Genomic DNA, 22,299 nt, shown 5'->3' on the forward strand with positions numbered 1-22,299 from the left:
GGCCAAATGTTTTCCTGCCACATTAAGAAATGCTGGTAAGAACTTATAAGTTTACTATTCTTGGTACTTGGCATTTAGCTACCAGTGGTTCTTGAACTCATCTGCATATTAGAATCAGCGTGGGAGCTTTTAAAACGTACTGATACCTGGACTTTACCCACATCAAATTAGAATCTGTTGGGGTGGGGTCAGGCATTCAGATTCTATTTTTAAAGCTCCTTCCTATCCCAAGATAACCAGCAGTAGATACAGCAGACATAATGGCCATTAGTTACCACTCAATTCACAGTGCTAAAAATCTCAGCTCCCACCTGGTTTCAGCGCCTTCAATTTCTATTATTTCCTCTCCTAATATAAGATAGGAAAAAATACTTTGGGGTGCAAGATGTCATCATCTGCTGAAATTGAGGGCAGTATCACTTCTAGGTACAAAGCCTAAAGAAACTTTTGGACAAGTGCATAGAGATGTACAAGAATGTTAACTGTTACATTGATTGTAATAGCAAAAAACCTGGGAATAATCTAAATATCCATCAACAGGAGAGTGGCTAAAGAAAGTGTGGTGGTGGATTCATATTTTAGAATACTATACTGCAGTGAGAATGAGTGAATCAGAGCTACATATGCCAACATCATAACAAAGTGACCGTAAGATTTTTTTAAAGTTAGAGGCTGCTGTAACTGACTTCTTAGGAACTTGAAGGTTTCACTTTGGTGGCAGGTTTTCTTGTAACAGGGGGTTCCTGAGTGTGTACTAGCACTGTGACAGCAATAAAACTTGGTTGCACAGCATAGATGCTTCCTTCCAGCTGGTAGGGTTCATTTTGTCTGTTCTGAGGAAATAATTTCCTCCTGGTATCGAGATAAATCCCACAAGAATTAGGTAGTGCTGTTGGATCTTAAAATATCTGCATTGCAATCCGGAAGCTGCATGGACTTGACACCATTTTAGTACAGGTTCCCGAGTTGCTTTTTGAACAGGTGCAAAGTCTGATGCTGCATTCTCATCCATCATTCCCTCTCATTGTCCACACAGAAGAATAAACCCATTAGAAACGCAATGTTACTGTGAACCCAGGATTTCAAGGTTGTTAATCTAATTTGGCTTTTCTAGGTTGCTGACAAATGTTTATTTTTAAAATGGACCGCAAAGCTTACCTGGTCCTAGTTTGGCCACAGCATAGAGGAGGTCATAGTTGAGGACTGGTGTGGCATCGTTGATGGGCTGCCAGCCAACAGGTGGGGAGGAAGGGGGCGAGATGAGAAACTGTTTGGCAGGCTGGGGTGGAGCCAAATGCAGTTTGTCTCCATCTGTCTCTGGAGTCTGAACCTTTCAAAGAGAGTAGAGATGAAGACACTTATTCATCATGGCTTCAGATGTGTCATGTTGGCACATTAAAATGTGGGTTTAGTTTCAGCCTGTGACAAATGAACCGATGAACCTGACTGTAATAATAATGACCACTTACCACATACCATGTGCTCAATTGCCTTATTTAATCCTGCAAACAGTGGATCTCAACCTTTACTGTATGTCAGAATCACCTGCAGTCCTTACTAAAACACAGATTGCTAAGCCCCAGCCCCCACATTTCTAATTCAGGAGGCCTGGGATGGGGCCTGAGGGTTTGCATTTCTAATAGGTTCCCAGGCAATGCTGATGCTGCCAGTCCACTGTCCCCCCATGCACCTGCCAAATGTTTCCTTGTCTCCTTCTCTCTTTCCCTCCTTCCTTCCTTGGTGAAATCCACATAACGTAAAATTAACCACTTGAAAGTGAACAGTTCAGTGGCATTTAGTACATTTCCAATCTGCAACAACCACCTCTATCCAGATCCAAGCTCTTTTCATCACCTTAAAAGAACTCCTCTGCCTACTGCTACCAGTACTACCATGACCAGTTACTACCACTCCTGTCTCCCACTTCAATCACCATGCTGTTTTCTGTCTCTACAGATTTACCTGTTCTTGATACGTCCTATACGTAGAATCACAGAGTATGTGACTTTTTGTGTCTGGCTCCTTTCCCTTTAGTATAATGTTTTCAAGGTTTATCCACATTGCAGCATTTATCAGTATTTTAGTCCTTTTTATGGATGAGTAATATTCCATCATATGGGCATACTATAATTTGCTAATCCATTCATCCATTGATGGACATTTAGGTGGTTTCCACCTTTTGTCTATTGTGAATAGTGCTATTGTGAACGTGTGTGTACATATATTTGTTTGAGTACCTGTTTTAAATACCTAGGAGTGGAATTGCTGGGTCAAATGGTAATTCAATGCTTAACTTTTTAAGGAATGGGGTGAGATTTTAAAGACAAGGAAACTGAGGTTGGTCCACATCACACACATGAGAATAGCAATGATGGAATTTGAACATGGATGCAGGGCCAACATCTGTGTTCTTTTCACTGTGCCATCTCTGTAGAGTCTAAAGGTGGAAACCATACTAACAGATCACTTAAGAGATGGATCAAGGTATCTAGTGATGAGGTGAGGGAACTAATGGAACATGATGGATATTGATTTCTATTGCTGTGAACTTTATAAGCATTGCCAAGAATTACCCATTTCGTTTTGGAACAGCTAGAATTGATTTTTGGATGAAACAAATTAATTTCCATATATTTGTAACCTTTTCTCATAAATATGAATCACTGAAAAGTTATACATTCCACTAAAACTGTCATATAATTTAAGTTTTAATTATAACCCTGATAGGAAGGTTAGGAGTAGCTGTGATTACATCATTCTTATTATAACTACTACCTGGCATTTATTGTGTATTTGCCAAATATTAGGCACTTAAACACACAATAATTCATGCAATCCTCATAACAACAGTATGGGGTATAGATCCTGATCATCCCCAATTTACAGATGAGAATATGGAGCCCCAGTGAGGTTATGCAACTTGCTCTGGTTGGCAACTCTCAGAGCCTGTTTTCTAAGCCACTAAGCTGTTCCTGTCTGGGAATCATGATGTGGGTCTATTTCTCAGTGAATTAATTTATAGACTACCAACCAATCTGAAAATGGAAAGGGCTTCATTTACATTTTAAAATGGTAAAAAATAATGTAGGGCAAAAAGAATAACTTTGGTAAACAATCACCTTACCTGTGCAAAGTAGAGCTTTAATTTTTTCCCTCTGAATTGGGTTTCATGAAGCTCTATCCTAGCTCGGGCTGCAGATTTAGGATTGCTGAAGTTTATACGGACACGTCTGAAACTCTTAAATAGCTGGAACGTCACGCAGTCGTCATAAGTCCGGAACAGTCCCTCAAATTTTTCCTGATAAAAACAAACACAGAGGGAAATCCGTTGGCCATGGGTCTTGTATGATGCCGTATCTGATAAAAACAAACAACTAAATAAATAGACTCTTAATAACATACGGTTTAAATAGAACAGCAGTAATTTTTTGTTTGTTTGTTTGTTTGTTTGTTTTCATCTGTAGGTCTGTTGCCAGGTGTAAAACATGCCTGAAGGATTTATAATCTTGGTCTAAGGTTCTCTAGAGAACCAGTGAATAGGGTTCAAAGTACATGAAACACATGGGAAATTATGCAAAATGTTGAGTGTTTCTAGAGGAGAGGGATTGTAATGACCATCAGATTCTCAAAGAAGTTCATTATCTCCAAAATACTGGAGCTACTGAGTAAAGCACAGGGTAAACATTAGTGATTACCAATCTTGGGGGCACTTTTCGTTTTCTTTCTTTCTTTTCTTTTCCTTTCCCTCCCTCCCTCCCTCCCTCCCTCCCTCCCTCCCTCCCTCCCTCCCTCCCTGCCTTCCTTCCTTCCTTCCTTTTTTTTGAGACAGAGTCTTGCTCTGTTGCCCATGCTAGAGTGCAGTGTCATGATCTGGGGTCACTGCAAGCTCTGCCTCCTGGATTCAAGTTATTTTCCTGCCTCAGCCTCCTGAGTAGCTGGGATTACAGGCATGTGCCACCACACCCAGCTAATTTTTGTATTTTTTAGTAGAGGTGGGGTTTCACCATGTTGGCCAGGCTGGTCTCAAACTCCGGACCTCAAGTGATCCACCTGTCTCAGCCTCCCAAAATGCTGAGATTACAGGCATGAGCCACCATGCTGGGCCTAGGGAGGGGTGGGCACTTTTCTTGCCTAAAAATATGGGATCCACACCACCCAGTTTCCTAGTCAGGCAGTACCATTTGATTAGTCCTGGTCAACGAAATATGTGTAGAGGGCAGAAGAAAGCCCTTGAGTAATTTTTCAGTTTATTTCTCTGAAGAGGCCATGTGTTTCAAAAGGTGCAGCTGTCAGAAACAGGATTCTCTTCACTCTGGGCCCCCGGGTGGCTGTATGAAGCAGAAATAGTTTTCTCCCTACTCCAACCCCATTCTATAGCCAACTTTGCCTTAGCAAGGAAAAAAAATCTCTGTTGCATTAAATCACTGAGATTTGAGAATTATTTTATTCCTACAGCATAACTAAGCTATCACAATATAAAGCAGTAATTTAAAAAGTTAGACTCAATACACAGTTTCAATTCGACTGAATAAGTATCTATTAAATGCTCACTTTGTATGAGGAAAGGTCTCTCTCTAGACTTTAAAAGGATACAGAGATGAGTATCACATTGTTCTGACCCTCAACCATCTAACAATCTAACACGTGAAGCAGATACACACAAGTAAGAGGACACCCAGAACACTGGGGAAAGGCATAACAGAAAACTAGAGAATTAAAAAAGAAAAAATATATAGGTACATATGTTAATAACATCTGTCTGATCTGTATGGTTCCTCTTAGCCATAAAAGTATCCTTATTATAAGAAAATTAGTATATGTTATAAGCTAGTGTGTTCTTAATAGAGAAACTGCCACTAAGGAAAGTATATATATAACCAACCTGATTCTTTTATTTCAACAGTAAAAGGTAATTTCTCATAACAGTGAGTACAAGGAAGAATGGAGATGCATGAAATATTAATACTGCAAGATTCATAGAATTTTAACTAGGAATGGATTTAAGAGATGATGAACTCAACCTTTTCCTCTTCACCTCCATCATTTTACAAATCAGAACCCTGATATCTGAAAAGATAAGGACCTACCCATGGGCACAGGGAGAGTCAGTGGCAGAGCCAGGACCAGGCCAAAGTCCTTGTGACCCTAACTAGAGAGATACTGTCAACTCTATATAAAGAATTATACTGTCAGGTTGATAGGAAGAGATGCTTATTTTAATAAGAGCAAGAGATGTATAGCAATACACTGACCCAAGTCTAAAGGGTGACCACATCTAAGAGAATCAATATAGTGAGGTGGGGTTGTAAAAACACTGACTTCTGAGGCTCCACAGGAAGAGTAACTTAAACTTCAGGGAAGGTCTTCCTGCCTCTTGGGGATCCAAATGAACTTGTATCAGACCTTCAAGCCCATGTTGGTAATGCTTCCACACCACATCCTGCTGCCGATTTCTGAGAATCCTGAGGCTGCAGCTCCCCCATCGCCCCTCCTATCTTTGACTCCTTTGTCTGCCCACACTCTTCTCTTTTATACCAGTCCAAGGACCCCAGAGAATACAATAAAAGCTTTTGCTTTTTTAATGACATTTGTAGAGATTTGAGGGGTTCTTTCTCTCATTCTGTTTTTTTCTTATACTCCTTTTCCCATCATGAACAAAACAAGACTTTTTCTTTGTCTTATGCAGAGCAGGTTTTTTGTCTCCCCTCATCTCTCAAGCCTTGGGATCAGCCAAGTCCCAGACGCGGGGCTTCAGCTACCACTCCAAGGAGTCTCATTATGGAATTCTGTCCCACCAATACTGTGTTTTCCTGAGCACGAATCCTGATGATTAAAATGAATTCTGTTTCCTCACAATGAAAGTACTCTGAACTGATCAAATCACAGCTGGTAGTTTGATGAGTTTGGGAAGTTTTCAGGAATAGGAGGAATTAAGAGATTAAAAACTCCTGTTTCTATATAGAGTGCAATATTATTTTTAAGGACAGAATACTTGGGTCTTCTTTGTGGCTGGTATGTTTTTCCATTTCCAGGGTGGGAGTTTCACTTTCTCATCACCTATCCAATGCCTAAGCATGGGCAGTTAAGGCTAGCCTTTGAAAGCGAGGTGCTTTTCTCCTTTGAGTCTAATTCCTTCCTTTTCATTTCGTATTTCATTTTTATGCTTCACATCTCAGTTTATCAGAGCGGTTTGGCCTCAAGAGACTGCATTAAGAGCAAAGAATCAAGGAGTCTAGCTTTTAGGCTTGGGGGTGCTGACAATGTGCTACCTCTTTTGTAAGGCATTGGCAGACATCAAGAACATCTTGCTCCCACTGATCCTCAAAAGAGGGCTCCAGGCACCAACTCCCACCAAGTTAGAGTTGGCCATTGACATGAAACTCTTTGATATTCCTTGTTTTGGGCTTAAGCTAAAAAACAAAAGGAGCTCTTGCACCAAACCTGGGGTGTAGCCCAGAGCTCAGGGGCCAGGGTTTTCACTGGATCATATGGGGCTTAAAGTCCACAATGATGATAATAATAAACAGCTGACATTTACTCAGCATGTCCTCTCTTTTCAGGCCTTTTGGGAACTTTATTTGTAGGGGTGACAGTTGTCTAAGAATAGGAACTCGCTAGCCTTCTCTATTTTTGTTTCCATTAGTGACATTACAAACATATAATTTGCTGAGGCAACAGGATACCAGACCAAATTAGTTAGAGGCAGATCCAACACAATGAAGCCACTGGATGTACCTTGAGGCAAAACAGTGTCACCAAAAGCACTAGCTGTAGGAATTCTCCACCTGCCATTACAGAAAATCTTCTACGGTCTTGATGCACAGGTTCTCACCAGGGACACAATAATATTTTGTTGTCCTCTGGCTACCATTTTTCTCCAGTTCTGTTACCCAACAAACCCAATAAATTATTAATTTCTCCTTGAACGTCAGTTCTCTTTGTAGCGTCCTATTTGAATAAAGTTCTACTCTTTGGTTTCAGAACCTCTTTACACTCTTAACAATTATTGAGGATCCTCAAGAATTTTTGTATTGTGGGTTTTAAATAAAACAATGTTTATGGTACCAGAAATTAAAACTGAGAAACTTGAAAATATTTATATATAAATCCATTTAAAAGTAATAATAAACCCTTTATTTAACATAAACTTTTTAATGAAAAATAACTGTTTTCCAAAAGAAGAAAACATTTAATGAGAAGATTGACATTGTTTTACATTTTTGCACATCTATTTAATTTCCAAATTACTAGAAGACACCTGGAAACTCATATCTGCTTCTGCATTCAATCTATTGCACCAAGTTGTTTTGACTGAAGGGTATGAAGAAAAGCTGGCCTCATCCAAATATGTGGTCGGAAAAGGGTGGAATATTTTAATAGCCCTTCAAATAATTGGGAGTATTCTTCCTTGATATCTCATCAAAACTCAAAAAGTAGTAGTTTCTTAAAGTGTACTGCATAATCACATAACATTTTACCTGATTTTATTAAGATCCATTTATCTATTTTGCACTTTGAATAAATTTTAACCCAATGATTTCATAAGCGTACATTAATCATTTAGAAAATATTGGTTCCCTGAAATATGTAACTTTTTCAAACTGACCGATTTCAATACAATATTAAAAATCACATTCATTAAAACTATAGTTTGGTGCAAAAGTAATTGTGGTTTTTGCCATTACTTTTAATCTACCATCTATCTTATCAAAAAGTCTTTAGAAAATTCAAAAACTGTAGAATTCACATTGGTGGATACAAGTTTTCCAAAATGTTATTTTTGCTTGAAAGCTCATTCTTTATTCTTGGCAACACACTCTGTCAGTTATTTTTCTTATAGCAGCAGATTCACTTCATTCATTTTTGAGAAACTGTCTGCCAAATACCGAAGTGTCCATAACTATACTTTTCCTGTCAGTTGCTTCTTCAAGTAAAAATGGTGTTCCATGAGAAAAGTACCACGGGCAGTTTAGGACAGCTTAGAATGTTTCCTCCAGTCAGACATTTTATTTCCAGATGCCACATAAGTACTTCTCATGTGTACTTCCCATTTTGTTATTCAGAAAATTGCAAAGGTGTGCGCTTAAGGGTAAAGGGTTAATAAAATGAATAAAACTTACTGCCTTATCAAGGACATTTCTAAGTAAAATTGGCATTTTCTTTCTTTTCCTGCTTTCTTCTTTTCTTTTTTTTAAACTGTGAGTGTGTGGCTGTGAAGAATAGAAATACAGTCATGCACTGCATAATGAAGTTTTGGTCAACAATGGACTGCATATCTGACTGTGGTCCCACAAGATTATAGTGCCATATTTTTACTGTACGTTTTCTATGATTAGGTATATTGAGATACACAAATACTTAAGTGTAACAATTGCCTACAGAATTTAGTATAATAATATGCTGTACAGGTTTGTAGCCTAGGAACAATAGGCTATACCACAGAGCTTGGATATGCAGTAGGCTATACCATCTAGATTTGTGTAAGTACACTCTATCATGTTCACACAACAAAATCATCCAAGGACACATTTCTCGGAAGGTATTCCCGAGGTTAAGCAACACATGACTGTATTACTAGCACAAGTTGGTGGCACTGCACTGATTCATGCTAAAGTACCAGCAGTTTTAACCACCATTGCTTTTGTACCGTGGGTATAAATGTCAACACAGTTGAAAAGGTAAATGATACCTTGTAGTACTATGAAAATAGTTTTGATAACATAGGAACTGGTATTGGGATCCCTTATGAGTCTGTAAACCACACACTGAAAACTGTTGTACAATAGGGTCTCAGAAGTAAGGATCCAGTTGGCTTGGGGAAAGACAGGAGGTCTAGTGAGACCCTTAATTGTACAACATAATGGTCAGAAAAGAGCTGCCCTTCAAAGAAGTGTGATAATGCTGGTATCGAATACTGCACGAAAGTCAAACAGGGTGAAGGTGGAGATGACACCATTGAATTTGACAAATGGACTGATGCTGATGACCTTACTGAGAGAGCTATTTGAACAGATGTGTAATAGATTAATTACAGATGGAGAAGTGAAGGGCAGAGAAAAAGCTGGAAATAGAGTTTGGCAATGAAAACCAGGGAGCTGGGATAACTACATGGGAAGTCGTGGTCACAAGCAGATTTTTGGTAGTGTGGGGAAACACTGATGGGCTGAAGAAATGAAACTAATGAAGAGGGAGAGAGAAGAGATAGTAAGGGTATGTTGAAGTCCAAACCCCAGGAACTCAGAACATGACCTTGTTTGGAAATAGGGTCATCAGAGATGTAATTAGTTCAAAAGATGTTGTACTGAAGTGGTGTGGGACCCTAATCTAAGTTGACTAGTGTCCTTATAAGAAAATAGCCATGTGAGGACAGAGAAACATAGGGAGAGTGTCCTGTGAAGACAGTGGAGTGGAGTGGCACCTCTGCAAGCCAAGGAATGCTAAGTATTGCTAGCAAACCACCAGAAGCTAGGAAGAGGCAAAAAAGAATTCTCCTATGGGATCCAGAGGGATGGTAGCACTGCTGACACCTTGGCTTTGGACTTTAGTCTTCAGAATTGTGTGATAATAAATGTGTATTGTTTTAAGCTACTCAGTTTGTGGCACTTGGTTATGACAGCCCCAGGAAACAAATATAGGCAGTCTCATAGACCTACAGAACCAGATGACTCTGCGAAGAATACAGAGCACCTAATATATCATGCCATGTCCCCCCCAGGAGAGGAGGAAGTGGATATTTGGGTCATTCCAAGGTGATGAGTATGAGACACGTGTGTGTGTGTGTGTGTGTGTGTGTGTGTGTGTGTGTTGAGGCATAGGAGAAGAAAGATGAAGGAATAACTTGAAACAGTTGGCAAGTAGGCAATGAGATGCCTGACTATGAGAGGTTGTGAGGAGAAAAGAGAAGCCAGGAGTATCACATTCGACTGAAAGAATGGGAAGATGTGAGACTTCAAGGTTCTGGATGAGTTAGATAAATGAGTTTCATAGGAATGACACAGTGGGAAAAACAGTAGACAAAAAAATCGTAAACCCAGAAGATAATTTTGTAAGTTTAAGGCTTCAGAAGGTTTTCAGTGTTAGATGCCCTAAGGGTCAACATGAGGCACGTGAATGGAATTGTGAGGGATGACGGGGTGAGGATGATGGGAATAGAGGATAAAGAATAGCGAGGTGAGAGGGTTGCATGGTGACCACCGACTCAGGAGGACAACAGGAAACAGAGTTGAGGGACAACCATGAGCCAGATGAGCTGCATGAGAAACAGGAGGAGTGACCTGGAGAGCTATAGGGTATGGCAGCATAGGTTGAAAGAAAAGAGTTCAACTGGAGGGCAGGGGCTTCACAGAGATCATCTATAAAAAGGGATGGAACAACAACCTAGAAGCATGGGGAGATGCCAGGGAATTCTAAGCCTCATATTCTGGGCTTGAGAGGTGGGGAACTAGAGTAATCTGCCTAGCAATGTGTAATTGCTAGGGAATAAGCATTGCCCAGAGCAATGAAGGATTTAGTAAGGAGAGGATGTGGAGCGATTATTGTAGAGCACAAATGGTACTCTGAGAAAATCAATAATGGGCTCTAGAGAAGAAAGTGGGAGAGGTTAGAATAGGGGTTGGAGGCTGGGCATGATAGCTCATGCCTGTAATCCCAGCACTTTGGGAGGCTGCGGCAGGAGGATCACCTGAGGTCAGGAGTTCAAGACCAGCCTAGCTGACATGGTAAAACCCAGTCTCTACTAAAATTATAAAAATTAGCTGTGCGTGGTGGCACATGGCTGTAATCTCTGCTACTCAGGAGGCTGAGGGAGGAGAATCGCTTGAATTCAGGAGGCAGAGGTTGCAGTGAGCCGAGATTGTGCCACTGCACTCCAGCCTGGGTGACAGAGCAAGACTCTGTCTCAAAAATAATAATAATAATAATAATAATAATAAATAAAATAAAATATGTTTCAGGTAGAATGTCTGAAGATGTGAGTGTGCTGCTTACCAAATAACAAACAGATCTAGGCCTAACTCAGGCCATATTTGAAATAAAATGATTATATAGTGTCAAATGTTTATCACTTCTCAATGGATACCATTGACAAGCCGTGGACAAATCCCATGTTGAAGGACCACTCTGGATGTGATGGGCATTTCAGGAGGACCTTCTGAACAAGGGACTGCTATTGTAAACCTTTCAGGATGCAGACTCCTTATGTGATGGGCATAACTGGCCTGTGTGCGAGAGTTCCCACATCTGGACTTTAACCTATCAGGATTTCTTAGGCCAGCCAAAATTGTATGCAATTATGCTTTGTTCCATTTGTGCTCCTGATACTACCTAAATAAAAATCATTGTGAAAAGAGGAATCCTGCAATCCTTCTTCACTAATAAGAGAAGCAGGCAGATGCTGTGTCATATAACTGCTTCAAGAAAAGATAGTTTGCTGGTAAAGGTACAGAAGCCTTTATCCTTTCTTGCTGAGTTCTTGCGAGAGACAAAGATCTAATACTCAGCCCCAAACTCTAGAAGAAGCCATTTTGTTCTAAAAACTCATGGTTTCATCACACATCTCTCTCAGTGGAGCAAGTTCCATGATCCATGTCCCATTGTATTCTTTCTTTCCCAGTAGCGGTCCTAAAGTTCACTGTGGCTGAATAACATTGATATGCAAAAGTATATTTTTAGTTTTCTTTAGTTAAAGAAATCTCCATTTCTCTGATTCTACTTAGTCATCATCTAAACATTTAGAACTGGAAAAATCTCCAAGCCCACAAACAAACAAACAAACAAAAAACCCAAATGCCTCCAAAACAAACAAAAACATGTATGAGGACTATTAACTGGAACAACTTTTGAACAAGGGAGGCAGAGCAGGGGTGACTCCAAGCATTATGGAACCCGAAGATTTTACACCTTGGGGAGACTTCCTTAAGCAAAATAATAGAAAACTAAGCACAGATATAAAAAATTAGCCTGACATAGTGGTGTGTACCTGTGGTCTCACCACTCTGGAGGCTGAGATGGGAGGATCACTTGAACCTGGGAGGCAGAGGTCACAGTGAGCCAAGATCATGCCACTGCACTCCAGGCTGGGTGACAGAGTAAGACCCTGTCTCAAAAAACAAAACAAAACAAAAAACAAAACACACAAAAAAATAACTAAGCAACTAAGCACAAACATTGGAGGTTTGTTTTTTAAGAATGAAAACAAAAATCATTAAGAAATAACTTTTGCAAATTTCGCAAAAATATATAACCACAGGAACACAATGCTAGGGCTCCACCAAGTCTTGGTAAAGACCAATGCAAATGAGGGCCCTAAAGCTGAAGCTTAATTTAACCCCGGGAAATATGCTCTAGAGAGTGTGAAGTATGTACTGTGCAGTCACAAAATAATCTGGAGTCCAGGTTTTCAGAACAGCTAAAACAAGCACAGTGTTTCTATCACTGTACTGTACAGAAAAAAAAACCCCAAAACATTGTTTTTTCTATACTGTCACATTATTTCATTTCTGGTCATTAACACATGGAGTTTTTCTCAAAGCAAGCAATTCTCCATTTCTCTGTAGACACCCACTGGATGTCCTACGCTTTAACTCAATTCTGACTCTATCTGCCTGAAGACAGTGCCAGATCCCAAAGGTTCAGGGCTCAGTACTCCCAGATTGCCCCACTTTGGACACCAATTGCACGTCCAGGTTTTGCTTCTGACCCACTAGATATAAACTGGAAGTTCCCACAACCCCCTCCTCAGGTTTGATCATTTGCTATAATGGCTTACAGAACTGAGGGAAGCACTTTACTTATGCTCATCCTTTTATTATAAAGAATACAACTCAGTAACAGTCAGACGGAAGAGATGTATAGAGCAAGGTATACGAGAGGGGACACGGGGCTTCCATGCTCCTCTCTGAACTATACCATGCTCTCAGTACCTCTACGTGTTCAGCAACCTGGTAACTCCCTGCATGCTGTCCTTTGGGTTTTTATGAAGGCGTCCTTACACAGGCAGAATTGATCACATCATTGTCAATTGGTGATCAACTCTAACTTCAGCACCTCTCCCCTTCCCAGAGATCAGACAGCAGGCTGAAAGGCTGAAAGTTCTAACCCCATCTTGAGGCCACCCAGGGCCCCTAGTGTTCTCATTAGCATACAAAAAGACACTTATCACTGAGGAGATTCCAGGGGTTCTTGGAACTGTGTCAGGAAACAGGGAGGAAGACAAAAAATACATTTCGTATTATATTCAAAATATTTATTTATTTATTTATTTATTTATTTATTTATTTATTTATTTTTGAGAGACTGAGTTTCGCTCTTGTTGCCCAGGCTGGACTGCAATGGCGCAATCTCGGCTCACCGCAACCTCCGCCTCCCAGGTTCAAGCAATTCTCCTGCTTCAGCCTCCCGAGTAGCTGGGATTACAGGCATGCACTACCATGCCCAGCTAATTTTGTAATTTTTCTTTTCAGTAGAAACAGGGTTTCTCCATGTTGAGGCTAGTCTCGAACTCTTGACCTCAGGTGATCTGCCAGGCTTGGCCTCCCAAAGTGCTGGGATTACAGGCGTGAGCCACTGCACCCAGCCTATATTCAAAATATTATACTCTTAGCTGATGAGGGTCAATTCCCTAAAAGGTTTAATCACCAGAACGAGAGTCAAAAGACTTGAATCTGCAAAGTTTAAGTCAATACACCCTATTATAGATGGCTGAGTACATCCTTTCCTTGCCTAAATCCACTTTGTAAGTACCCAAGGTGGAGACCGAAGAAGAGGAGCAAGTGAGGGGATTGCTTGGAACCTGTCCTGGAAGCTGTGCAATAAGTAAGGGCAGGTGAATGGACCAAGAGAGGAACTAAAAGGCAGCATGGTTTGTATGCCTAGGGCTCTTGTTGTTCTGACTCCAGGCAGTGACTGCCCATCCTTTGGGTGAGACCCTCTCATCACCCAAACCCAGGGCTTGCTCTGGTGGGGCACTCACCAGAGGCTATAGAGCCTGGCTATGCCAAGCAAGGTACCATTTGTGGATGCCTGCAAGCCTCTTGCCTGCACCAGGACACTTCTAAGTCTCCCAATGGGTCTATGAAAATGTAGGAAGTAGCAGAAAGGAGCTCTTCCACATGTCCTCAGGATGGGGAGGAGGATGGACGAGGCATACTAAAGACCTCTAAGTGAGTAGTTAGGAATACAGATCTCTGTTACATGCCACAAAATTGGGCTTCTGTGCATGGTAATAAATACTTTTTATGCAAAGGAAGGATCTGACAGTCCTTTTATAGCTGCCACATTTCAGTTTACAACATCAATGGCTGCTTTGGCTCGGGGCATTTCCTAAAAGCTGACAGCTTCAACCTTCCCTGGCCCATCAATTCCTCTTCTCTGATCATTAATCTGTACAAACGTCTGTGGCTGTCATCAGGCCTGATTAGATATAGGCTCTAATTGTGCATGTGTAATTGATGAAATGCACAGCCTCTTTTACAGCTTATCCAGTCTCACAAGGGGACAGGAATTTTACTTTAAATTTGTTTAAATAGTCATTTATCCATAAGATATAGGTAAGAAGAGGCAGTATAAAGTTATGGTACTAGCAAACTCTAGAGCTACACTACCTAGTTTAAATGCTGGTGCCAGCTGTGCAACCTTGAACAATGTACTTACCCATTGATACCTTAGTTTCCTTATCTATCAAATAGAAATGACAGTATCTACCTCATAGGGGTATCCTGGCTGTTAAGTAAATTAGTATATTTATATCACTTTAAAAGGTGCTGAGCACAGTAAGTGTGTGTGAGCTGTTATTAATCCCAGATTGTTTATATGCCTGTATTTGGCTTATTAGCTCTATATCCAAATCACCCTATATCCAGAACCAAGTATATCTATGTCTACATCTATCTATATATTTATATCCATACTTGTACCGGTATATAATCCTCAAAGATTGTAAAGAGCAATTATAGGAATATCAGCAAAATGTCTCCTATGAAATCAACTCTAATTAAACTAACTTGATTTTATTGATGTTATTATCTACTTAAAATGTAGAGCCCAAATTAACCACAAAATTTCTTTTTTGTCTGTAAAGGTTTAAACATGTCCTTTACAAAACAACATGGTAAATTAAATCATTCTAAGGAGGCAATCAACTGGGTAATTGCCTTCAATCTTTCCCTTTGGGGATCCTGCACCATTAGCTGGAGCTCAGAGAGACCACGAGCAAAGGATAAAGATGCCAGTGACTATTGAAAACATCAGAAGCTCACACACAGAGTAGGTAAGCCCCTCCTACCTGGTTCCTTTCTCCTCTTCTCCCAACACGCCTCTACTGTCTTTTAGACAAAGCCATCTCCAGACCTCCACACCCCATGTTCAATGTTTTGTTGAGATTTCCAATAGGTGCCTTCCATGTAATGGCCCTCAAGCCATTTTTTTTTTTTTTAATGCTGCGGCCTCTAAATCTGCCACTCAGCCTATCACAATAAACAGCCCCCCTCTACCCAGTTGCTCAAGCAGGCAACCTAAATGTTATCCTGATCTCTTCCTTCTCCCTCACTTCCACATCCCACTACTCAACAAGCCTTGTGTTCTCTGGACCTTACAGTAGATCTCCCATCAGTCCCCTGTTCATCCTGCCATCTATTTTGTGGCTGACGCCATGACTGCACTTGGTCTCCCTGGTCTCTGTCTGGCCACCCAAGAATCAACCTTGGAAGCCTGCTGCTAGAGAGGTCTTTCTAAAAGAGAAAATTCTGGGCTGGATGCAGTAGCTCATGGTTGTAATCCTAGCAGTTTGGGAGGCCAAGGTGGGAGGATTGCTTGAGTTCAGGAGTTTGAGACCAGCCTTGACAACACAGTGAGGCTCTGTCTTAAATAAATAAATAAAGTAAAAGAGAAAATTCTGATCATATCATTCCTCTATAAAATTCTTTAGTGGCTCCCCATAGCTTTTAGAATAAGGCTCTGCTTGGCATTAAAGGCCCTTCATAAAATGGCCATCACCCACCCCACTAATCTCACACCTCTCCTTTGCTTTTGTTGCCTATTCCAGCCAAACTTCTCTTTACAGGTTCCCAAAGGCAGGTTATGCTGTGTCTGCAAGCCTTCTCATTTGCCCTTTCTTCTGCCAGTAACAGCCTTTTCCTCCAGATAACTTTCTAATTATCTGTCAAGTCCTAGCTCGTATCTCAAATCCAAGAAATCTGTCCTGAATCCCATTAAGGTTTAGACATCCTTCTGCTGTGCTCCCTTAACAGTGTTGTTAATGAGGGCAAATGTGCCATCATTAACTGGATTACAAGAACTTCAAGGGCAGGAATGGTGTCATTTTTGTGTTTTGCTCATGTATTCATTATTGAGTGCCAACTGTGTGTATGCAGATGCCTACACTTTGGAAAGGGATCACTTGGTGATGAAATGAACCAGACTACGTTGAGAGAACAGTCCTCCCTCCCACACACTACCTTTTGGTAAATTTGTTCTTTTCTTCAAAGTTATCCTTCAACCAAAGCAACAAATGCACACTGATCATATGTATTAAGATCCTCTGTAATGTAATAAAAGAGGGATGCCAAAATAAAATTATACAAATTTCTTCCCGGAAGTCTTTCTTGACTACTCACCTACCAAATATCCTTCCTCTATGGAGCTTTAATCTCCAATTCCTCTTACTATTTAAAATATTATGAATATATTTCAGAATAATGTGCCATCAGAGAGTGTGTGTGTGTGTATGCCTCTGTGTGTGTGTGTGTGTGTGTGTGTGTGTGTGTGTGTGTGTGTGTATAGGGGGGTGGTCAAGGAAGAAATGGCCTGTAAGAGGTGGATAGAATTTGTATGTGTGGAAATAAGTGGCAGTGGAAGACTTCGGAATTCTCCAGGCAGGAGAGCAGCATTATCAAAGGATTTAAATATTTACATTAATATGATGTTGTTTCAAAAAAAAAAAAAAGGTATTTTAAGGGATTAAGAAGAGGATAAAAAGAATAGTTGGTCCTAAGCCATATTTTGCTAGGAATGGCGTTGTTTGTTGCACAATAACATCTGTTATTAAATACCTACAGAATTATAGGAAACATAAACCAAATGAGATTTGAGATTTTGGTATTTTAACAGTCAGCACTCACATATTTTTTACAACATTTATTTAATAGCAAGATGCTTCACTGAATACATTCCATTTGAATTCCAAATGACGGGTTATGAGCCTGCTGATGCAGATAGGCAAACTGCTCACCAGCTTGGAGCCTCTTTAAAAAATTACCCCTTTCCAGAATGCTACCCAGTGTTGTAGCTGAAAGAAGTAGAAAATGTACTTCTAAAAACAAGCAGTGTTCCTACCTTCTCAACACTGAGGTGAAGGCTCTGTTTTAAAATCAGGCTATCAATAATTGATGAGGACATTTTTAATAAGTTTAACGTTAAATTAAAGGGCTAAATCCTAAATATGTTCCATATCACGTCCTTCTGAAGACAGGCAATTTAAAATTTAATCCATTCATTTTGCCATTTGGCAAATGATCAAAGTAAGCTTTTCAAAGGCAGCAACGTATCCTTTAACTTATTTTTCCCATGAAATCAAAATGGCATTTGCATTCTTTTAAGATGCAGATATAAGGAACTTCTTATGATTCAATCATTAAATTTAGAAAGTGTGCAGCTTGTTATACTCCTCTTTTCCTCCTCTCTCTCTCACCTTTTATATTTTATTTGTTTTCCTCTGTTCTTTATGTAATGACATAAAAAAGAATGTATATTAATGATGAAACCTTACATAAAATTAAATCTCTCACGTTCAAATTCCTTAAGATTTGAAACAAAAATGATTGTTTCAACCAATCACAGATTCAGGACACAAGAGACCTGAAGGAATGAAGGAAAGTCTTTCCAAATTGAAACATGACAGTCAACATCTATCATGGCTGAAGTGGATTTACTAGAAACAAAATCAACTCTTCGTCTATGGCTAACACTGCCCAAAATTTGGGAATGCAATTTTGCACAGTGGTTAAATTTTCATGTGGGAATTTATTAGATATGACTTAGGTTAAAATGCTTTCTATATGCCAAGTCCACACTAGCCCCCTCACATGTGCTAATTTATTTCATTCTCACAATAAACTTACGAGGCAGATGAAGAAACGAGTTAAAAGAGATTAAACGATCTGCCTAAGGTGGTCAGCTTGTCAGTGACAGAATGTAGATTTCATCCCAGAGGGCTATCTATGGCAGAGGGAAGCTGGGTCAATATGGCTTCATCCCTCTCAGTGCATCTCGCCCAGTGGGATGGACACATCTTTTGTCTTCAGTCAGTTTTTCTCATGCATATTTCATAGACCAGCAGCAGTATGACTGGAAATGAAAAAGAAGCTGGTTCTGTCAAAAGGAAGAGAGCCTCACATAAGCAGCTCAGATTAGAAGTGCCTGAAAATTGGATCATACTGATGAAACTTGGTTTCCTCCATGTGTGTGGGCATGGGTGTGTGTATATGTGTGTGTGTTACACACAAAACTTCAGGATTGTTGAATGTAGGCATCACTCAGTGCCAAAACCATTGTCAGCTAAGCAAGAACATTTGATAATTCCCTTTTCTCCATGTGGTAGAAATGAAAGTTTAGGGAGAGTTAGGGAAGCTGGGTAAAGCCAGTAATTTATAGATAGTGTCCACTAAAATTAGGAAGACTACACAATGCATCGTCCAAGCTAGGAGGGGGGTGCTATTAATTATGCTGTGACTTCAGGACTGTCTTGGGCACACTGGATATGTGGTTACCAATTGGCTGGTCCTCTGAGTTACTAATCCTGAAACCGTGGTCCTCAGCTCACTGGAGAGACGTGACAGTCCTCTTGATGAGTGGAACCTGTCAAAACGTGCAGGTCTTCTCTGCAGTTCTCAGCAGCAAAGTATGCTCATGCCATAAATGTGCTTTCTACCAAGGGCTACTTATTTGTGATCTAATAAAAGTTACGGAATAAATGTTTATTCCATAACAGTTCATAAATGAGTTTACAAAATGATTCTAGTTATTCAGCTTAAAAACATGGCTGTTGCTGCACAACTCTCGGTACTCCTGTAGCACACGAGCATATGGAGAGGTGGAATTCTTGCATCTAGTAGAAATAATAATCATCACTAACACGAGTTCTTCCTAAATGCAGACACGGTTCTAAGTGCTTTACATCCTTATAGTCCAACTTATGGATAACAGATCAGCAGTGGCAGCATCTCCTGGAAGCTTCCTAAATAAGCATTATCTCAGGTCACAAGTCTCTAGACCTACTAATTTAGAATCTTTATCTCAACAAGACCCCCCAGATAATCAGTATCCCATTGAAGTTTAAGAGGTACCAACATGTGCTGGACCATTTAAGACCTAAGCATTTCCTGATTCTGAATAAATTGATTTATATAATTGTGCTACTGAGAATTACCATTACTGTCCTTGGGCGTTAATAGTTTTTAGTTCTTTGCATTAATTAATGCATTAACTCTTGTTAATAACTCTTGTTGACTGGTTTTTTCTTATAATCATGACATTGTTTTTCCTTTGATTATTATAATGTTATCTGCACGTTCTTTGTTTTGACTGAGTTTTCTCCCCACTGCAAAGAGGGAACACATTGGGTAGGTGGCACACTGTTGTAAGTTCCCATGAACAAGTGAAGAAAAGAATGTGCAGAGACATTCAAATGATACAAGCTTTGACCTGAGCTGATTGGTAATGTGAACCCCATCTGCCTAGGAGTATCCCCGGAAGGATTTATTTCTGCTGTTTTGTGTTGCCTAATCCTGGTACATTTAAGATGAAGCAGTACATCCATGAGAATGAGACCATCCTCAGGCTGTGTGTCATGGATGATATAAGCAGCAGATTTCCTGATCTCACTGAATTGTAACTGCTTTTCCCACAGGGTCTCAGTGATCAAGCTTTCTCTCCAGCATCATTTTAACCTCTATTCTTGGAAGGGATGCTGGAGGTGACTGATTCCAACCCCTCTGCTTGAAAGTTGAAAGAGGCAAAGCACAGAGCAGCGGATGACATGCCTAAGGCCCCATCACCAGTCAGAGGCAGACCTGCATAGAACTTGGGATGTGAATGTAGGGACACACAAAACCCAAAGACATTCCACCAACATTTAAAATCAAGAATTTTCTCTGATGTTTTCTGACCTTGTAAATGATGCAAAGGGTTTGAACAATTCAAAACAAACAAACGAACAGGTCTGGGAGAAGCTTTTTCGAAATCATCAAATATAAATTTCAACCCAATTTTTTAATTTCATAAAACCAAGGCCAAAAGAGGTTAAGTGATTAGTTAAAGGTTATGGGCAAGTGGTGGTAACGTCAAGCTTCTAATTCATACATTTGCCAAGCTCTAGCTTTGAATGATATTGTAACTTGAAAGGAATAATGTTGTTCTTTTTAGAAAATAACATGGTCATGGTAGACCACTTGGAAAAATATAAACAAACATAAGGACAAAGTGACCCATACATTAAAGATAATCACTGTTAATATTTTTATTAAATGAAAAGCATTACATTTAACTTTACCAAAGTTTATCAGAAAAAAAGAATTAAAGAAGGTGGGTATGGTGGCTCACGCCTATAATCCCAGCACTCTGGGAGGCCAAGGTGAGAGGATCACTTGAGCCCAGGAATTTGAGACCAGCCTGAGCAACATAAGGAGACCCCATCTCTACAAAACAAACAAACGAAAACAAGGTGGGCATAGTGGCATGCACTGGTGGTCTCAGCTACTTGGGAGCCTGAGGTGGGAGGATCATTTGAGCCTGGGAAGTTGAGGCTGTTGTGAACCATGATCATGTCACTGTGCCCCACCCAGTCTGGGGAACAGAGCGAGACACTGTGTAAAATAAAATTAAAATAAAATAAAATAAAATAAAATAAAATAAAATAAAATAAAATAAAATAAGAAATATGAGAAATTGCTGACTTTCAGAAAAAAATTTCTTTAAAACAAGAAATATTCATTTCCTGAAGGAGTCTTCTATAGTTTTAAATACAAATCTCAAGAAAAATAAATTTATGTTTCTAGGTGTAAAATCTGTCATCTGTCTTAAGAAAATCAGAAGATATTATAATACTGATACCTAAATACAATTTTAAGACTTCTATTTTCTAATTTAAAAACAACCTGAGCCTACTTAAGAATAATATCATGGAAAAGGGCAAATTTATAAAATATTATATAAAAGTAACAAAAGCAGTGGTAGAAAAAAAAATAGCCACATACAGACATATAGAAGTAACTGTAATGGTCATATATGAAATAAACAAAAAATAAATTTACAAGAACAGTTAGTGACTCTCTTAATTCTTACTCTAAGTTTCTTGACCTGTGGGAGTTTGGATTTGCTGTTTCAGAAAACACCATTTTATTCACTTCATTAATGGCACAAATTTTACTTGTTTCATTAAACAATCATGTCTGTTTCATTTTTTTCTCCTAAAATTCCTAAATGCGTTTCTACTGTTGTTGAAGAGAGAAGACATAAGCTGTTATCTCATTGGTAATTCCACAAAAAATTGTACTTCCAGGTTCCTAATTCTATCATTTGTGTTATTATATCAAATGTGTTCTTTAATAAAGTCACTAATCATAAAACCCTCTGAGTTGGTGTCTCACGTTCAATGGATCAGGTTTTAGACCTGCTATATAATGGTCATAACTGGATTTCTCTTCATCTAAATCTCGGGTTATTTTGACTGCTTCATGTATCTCATATCTTCCTCTTTCTTGGAGTAACATTTTATGTTGTGTGAGAAAACATTTTTGAGTAGGCCCTCTCCTCCCACGATAGTGACAAGTGATAAACATTCCGAGTCGTTGACTGGCCAAATATGTGTGTATTTTGCCATCACAGTAGACTGATAGTTTGACATAGAATGTAATCCAGGTTAGGAATCACTTCAGTTGCCCCCAGAGTACGACTCCACTGTTTTCTAGCCAACTGTGTTACAGAAGACAAGTGAGATCCTGGCCTTGTTTTGTGTTTGGAAGCTTTACAGAATTTCTCTAATTTTGGAGTTCAGAACTTTTAGTAAAATGTGACTAGATGTGTGATTTTTTCCCCATTATTTCTGGAAGGCAGGGGTCAGCAAACTAAGCCAAATCTGGCCTGATGCCTATTTATGTTTAATAAGGTTTTGTTGGAACACAGTCACTTCCATTTGTTACGTATTGAAGCTTTTGTGCTGCAGTACGGTCAAGAAGTATGACCTGCAAAACCTAAACTATTTACCATCTGGTTCTTCACAGAAAAAAATTGCCAACTGTTCCTATAGAC

At 39.6% G+C, this 22,299-nt stretch overlaps 1 protein-coding gene across 4 annotated transcripts in view; it reads right to left on the reverse strand.

The window, feature by feature from the left end:
- RCAN2 (regulator of calcineurin 2) overlaps nucleotides 1-22,299 on the reverse strand; it is a 259,336-nt gene that overhangs the window by 18,500 nt on the left and 218,537 nt on the right. For all 4 annotated transcript variants that reach the window (XM_007972348.3, XM_038006143.2, XM_007972350.3 and 1 more), the window contains 2 exons: nucleotides 3,125-3,298; nucleotides 1,159-1,330 (listed from right to left, as the gene is read on the reverse strand). In XM_007972348.3, the coding sequence (XP_007970539.1) occupies nucleotides 1,159-1,330; nucleotides 3,125-3,298 (346 nt within the window). The remainder of the gene's footprint in view (nucleotides 1-1,158; nucleotides 1,331-3,124; nucleotides 3,299-22,299) is intronic.

Source organism: Chlorocebus sabaeus, chromosome 17 (genome assembly GCF_047675955.1).
Source record: "Chlorocebus sabaeus isolate Y175 chromosome 17, mChlSab1.0.hap1, whole genome shotgun sequence".
Lineage (NCBI taxonomy): Eukaryota > Metazoa > Chordata > Mammalia > Primates > Cercopithecidae > Chlorocebus > Chlorocebus sabaeus.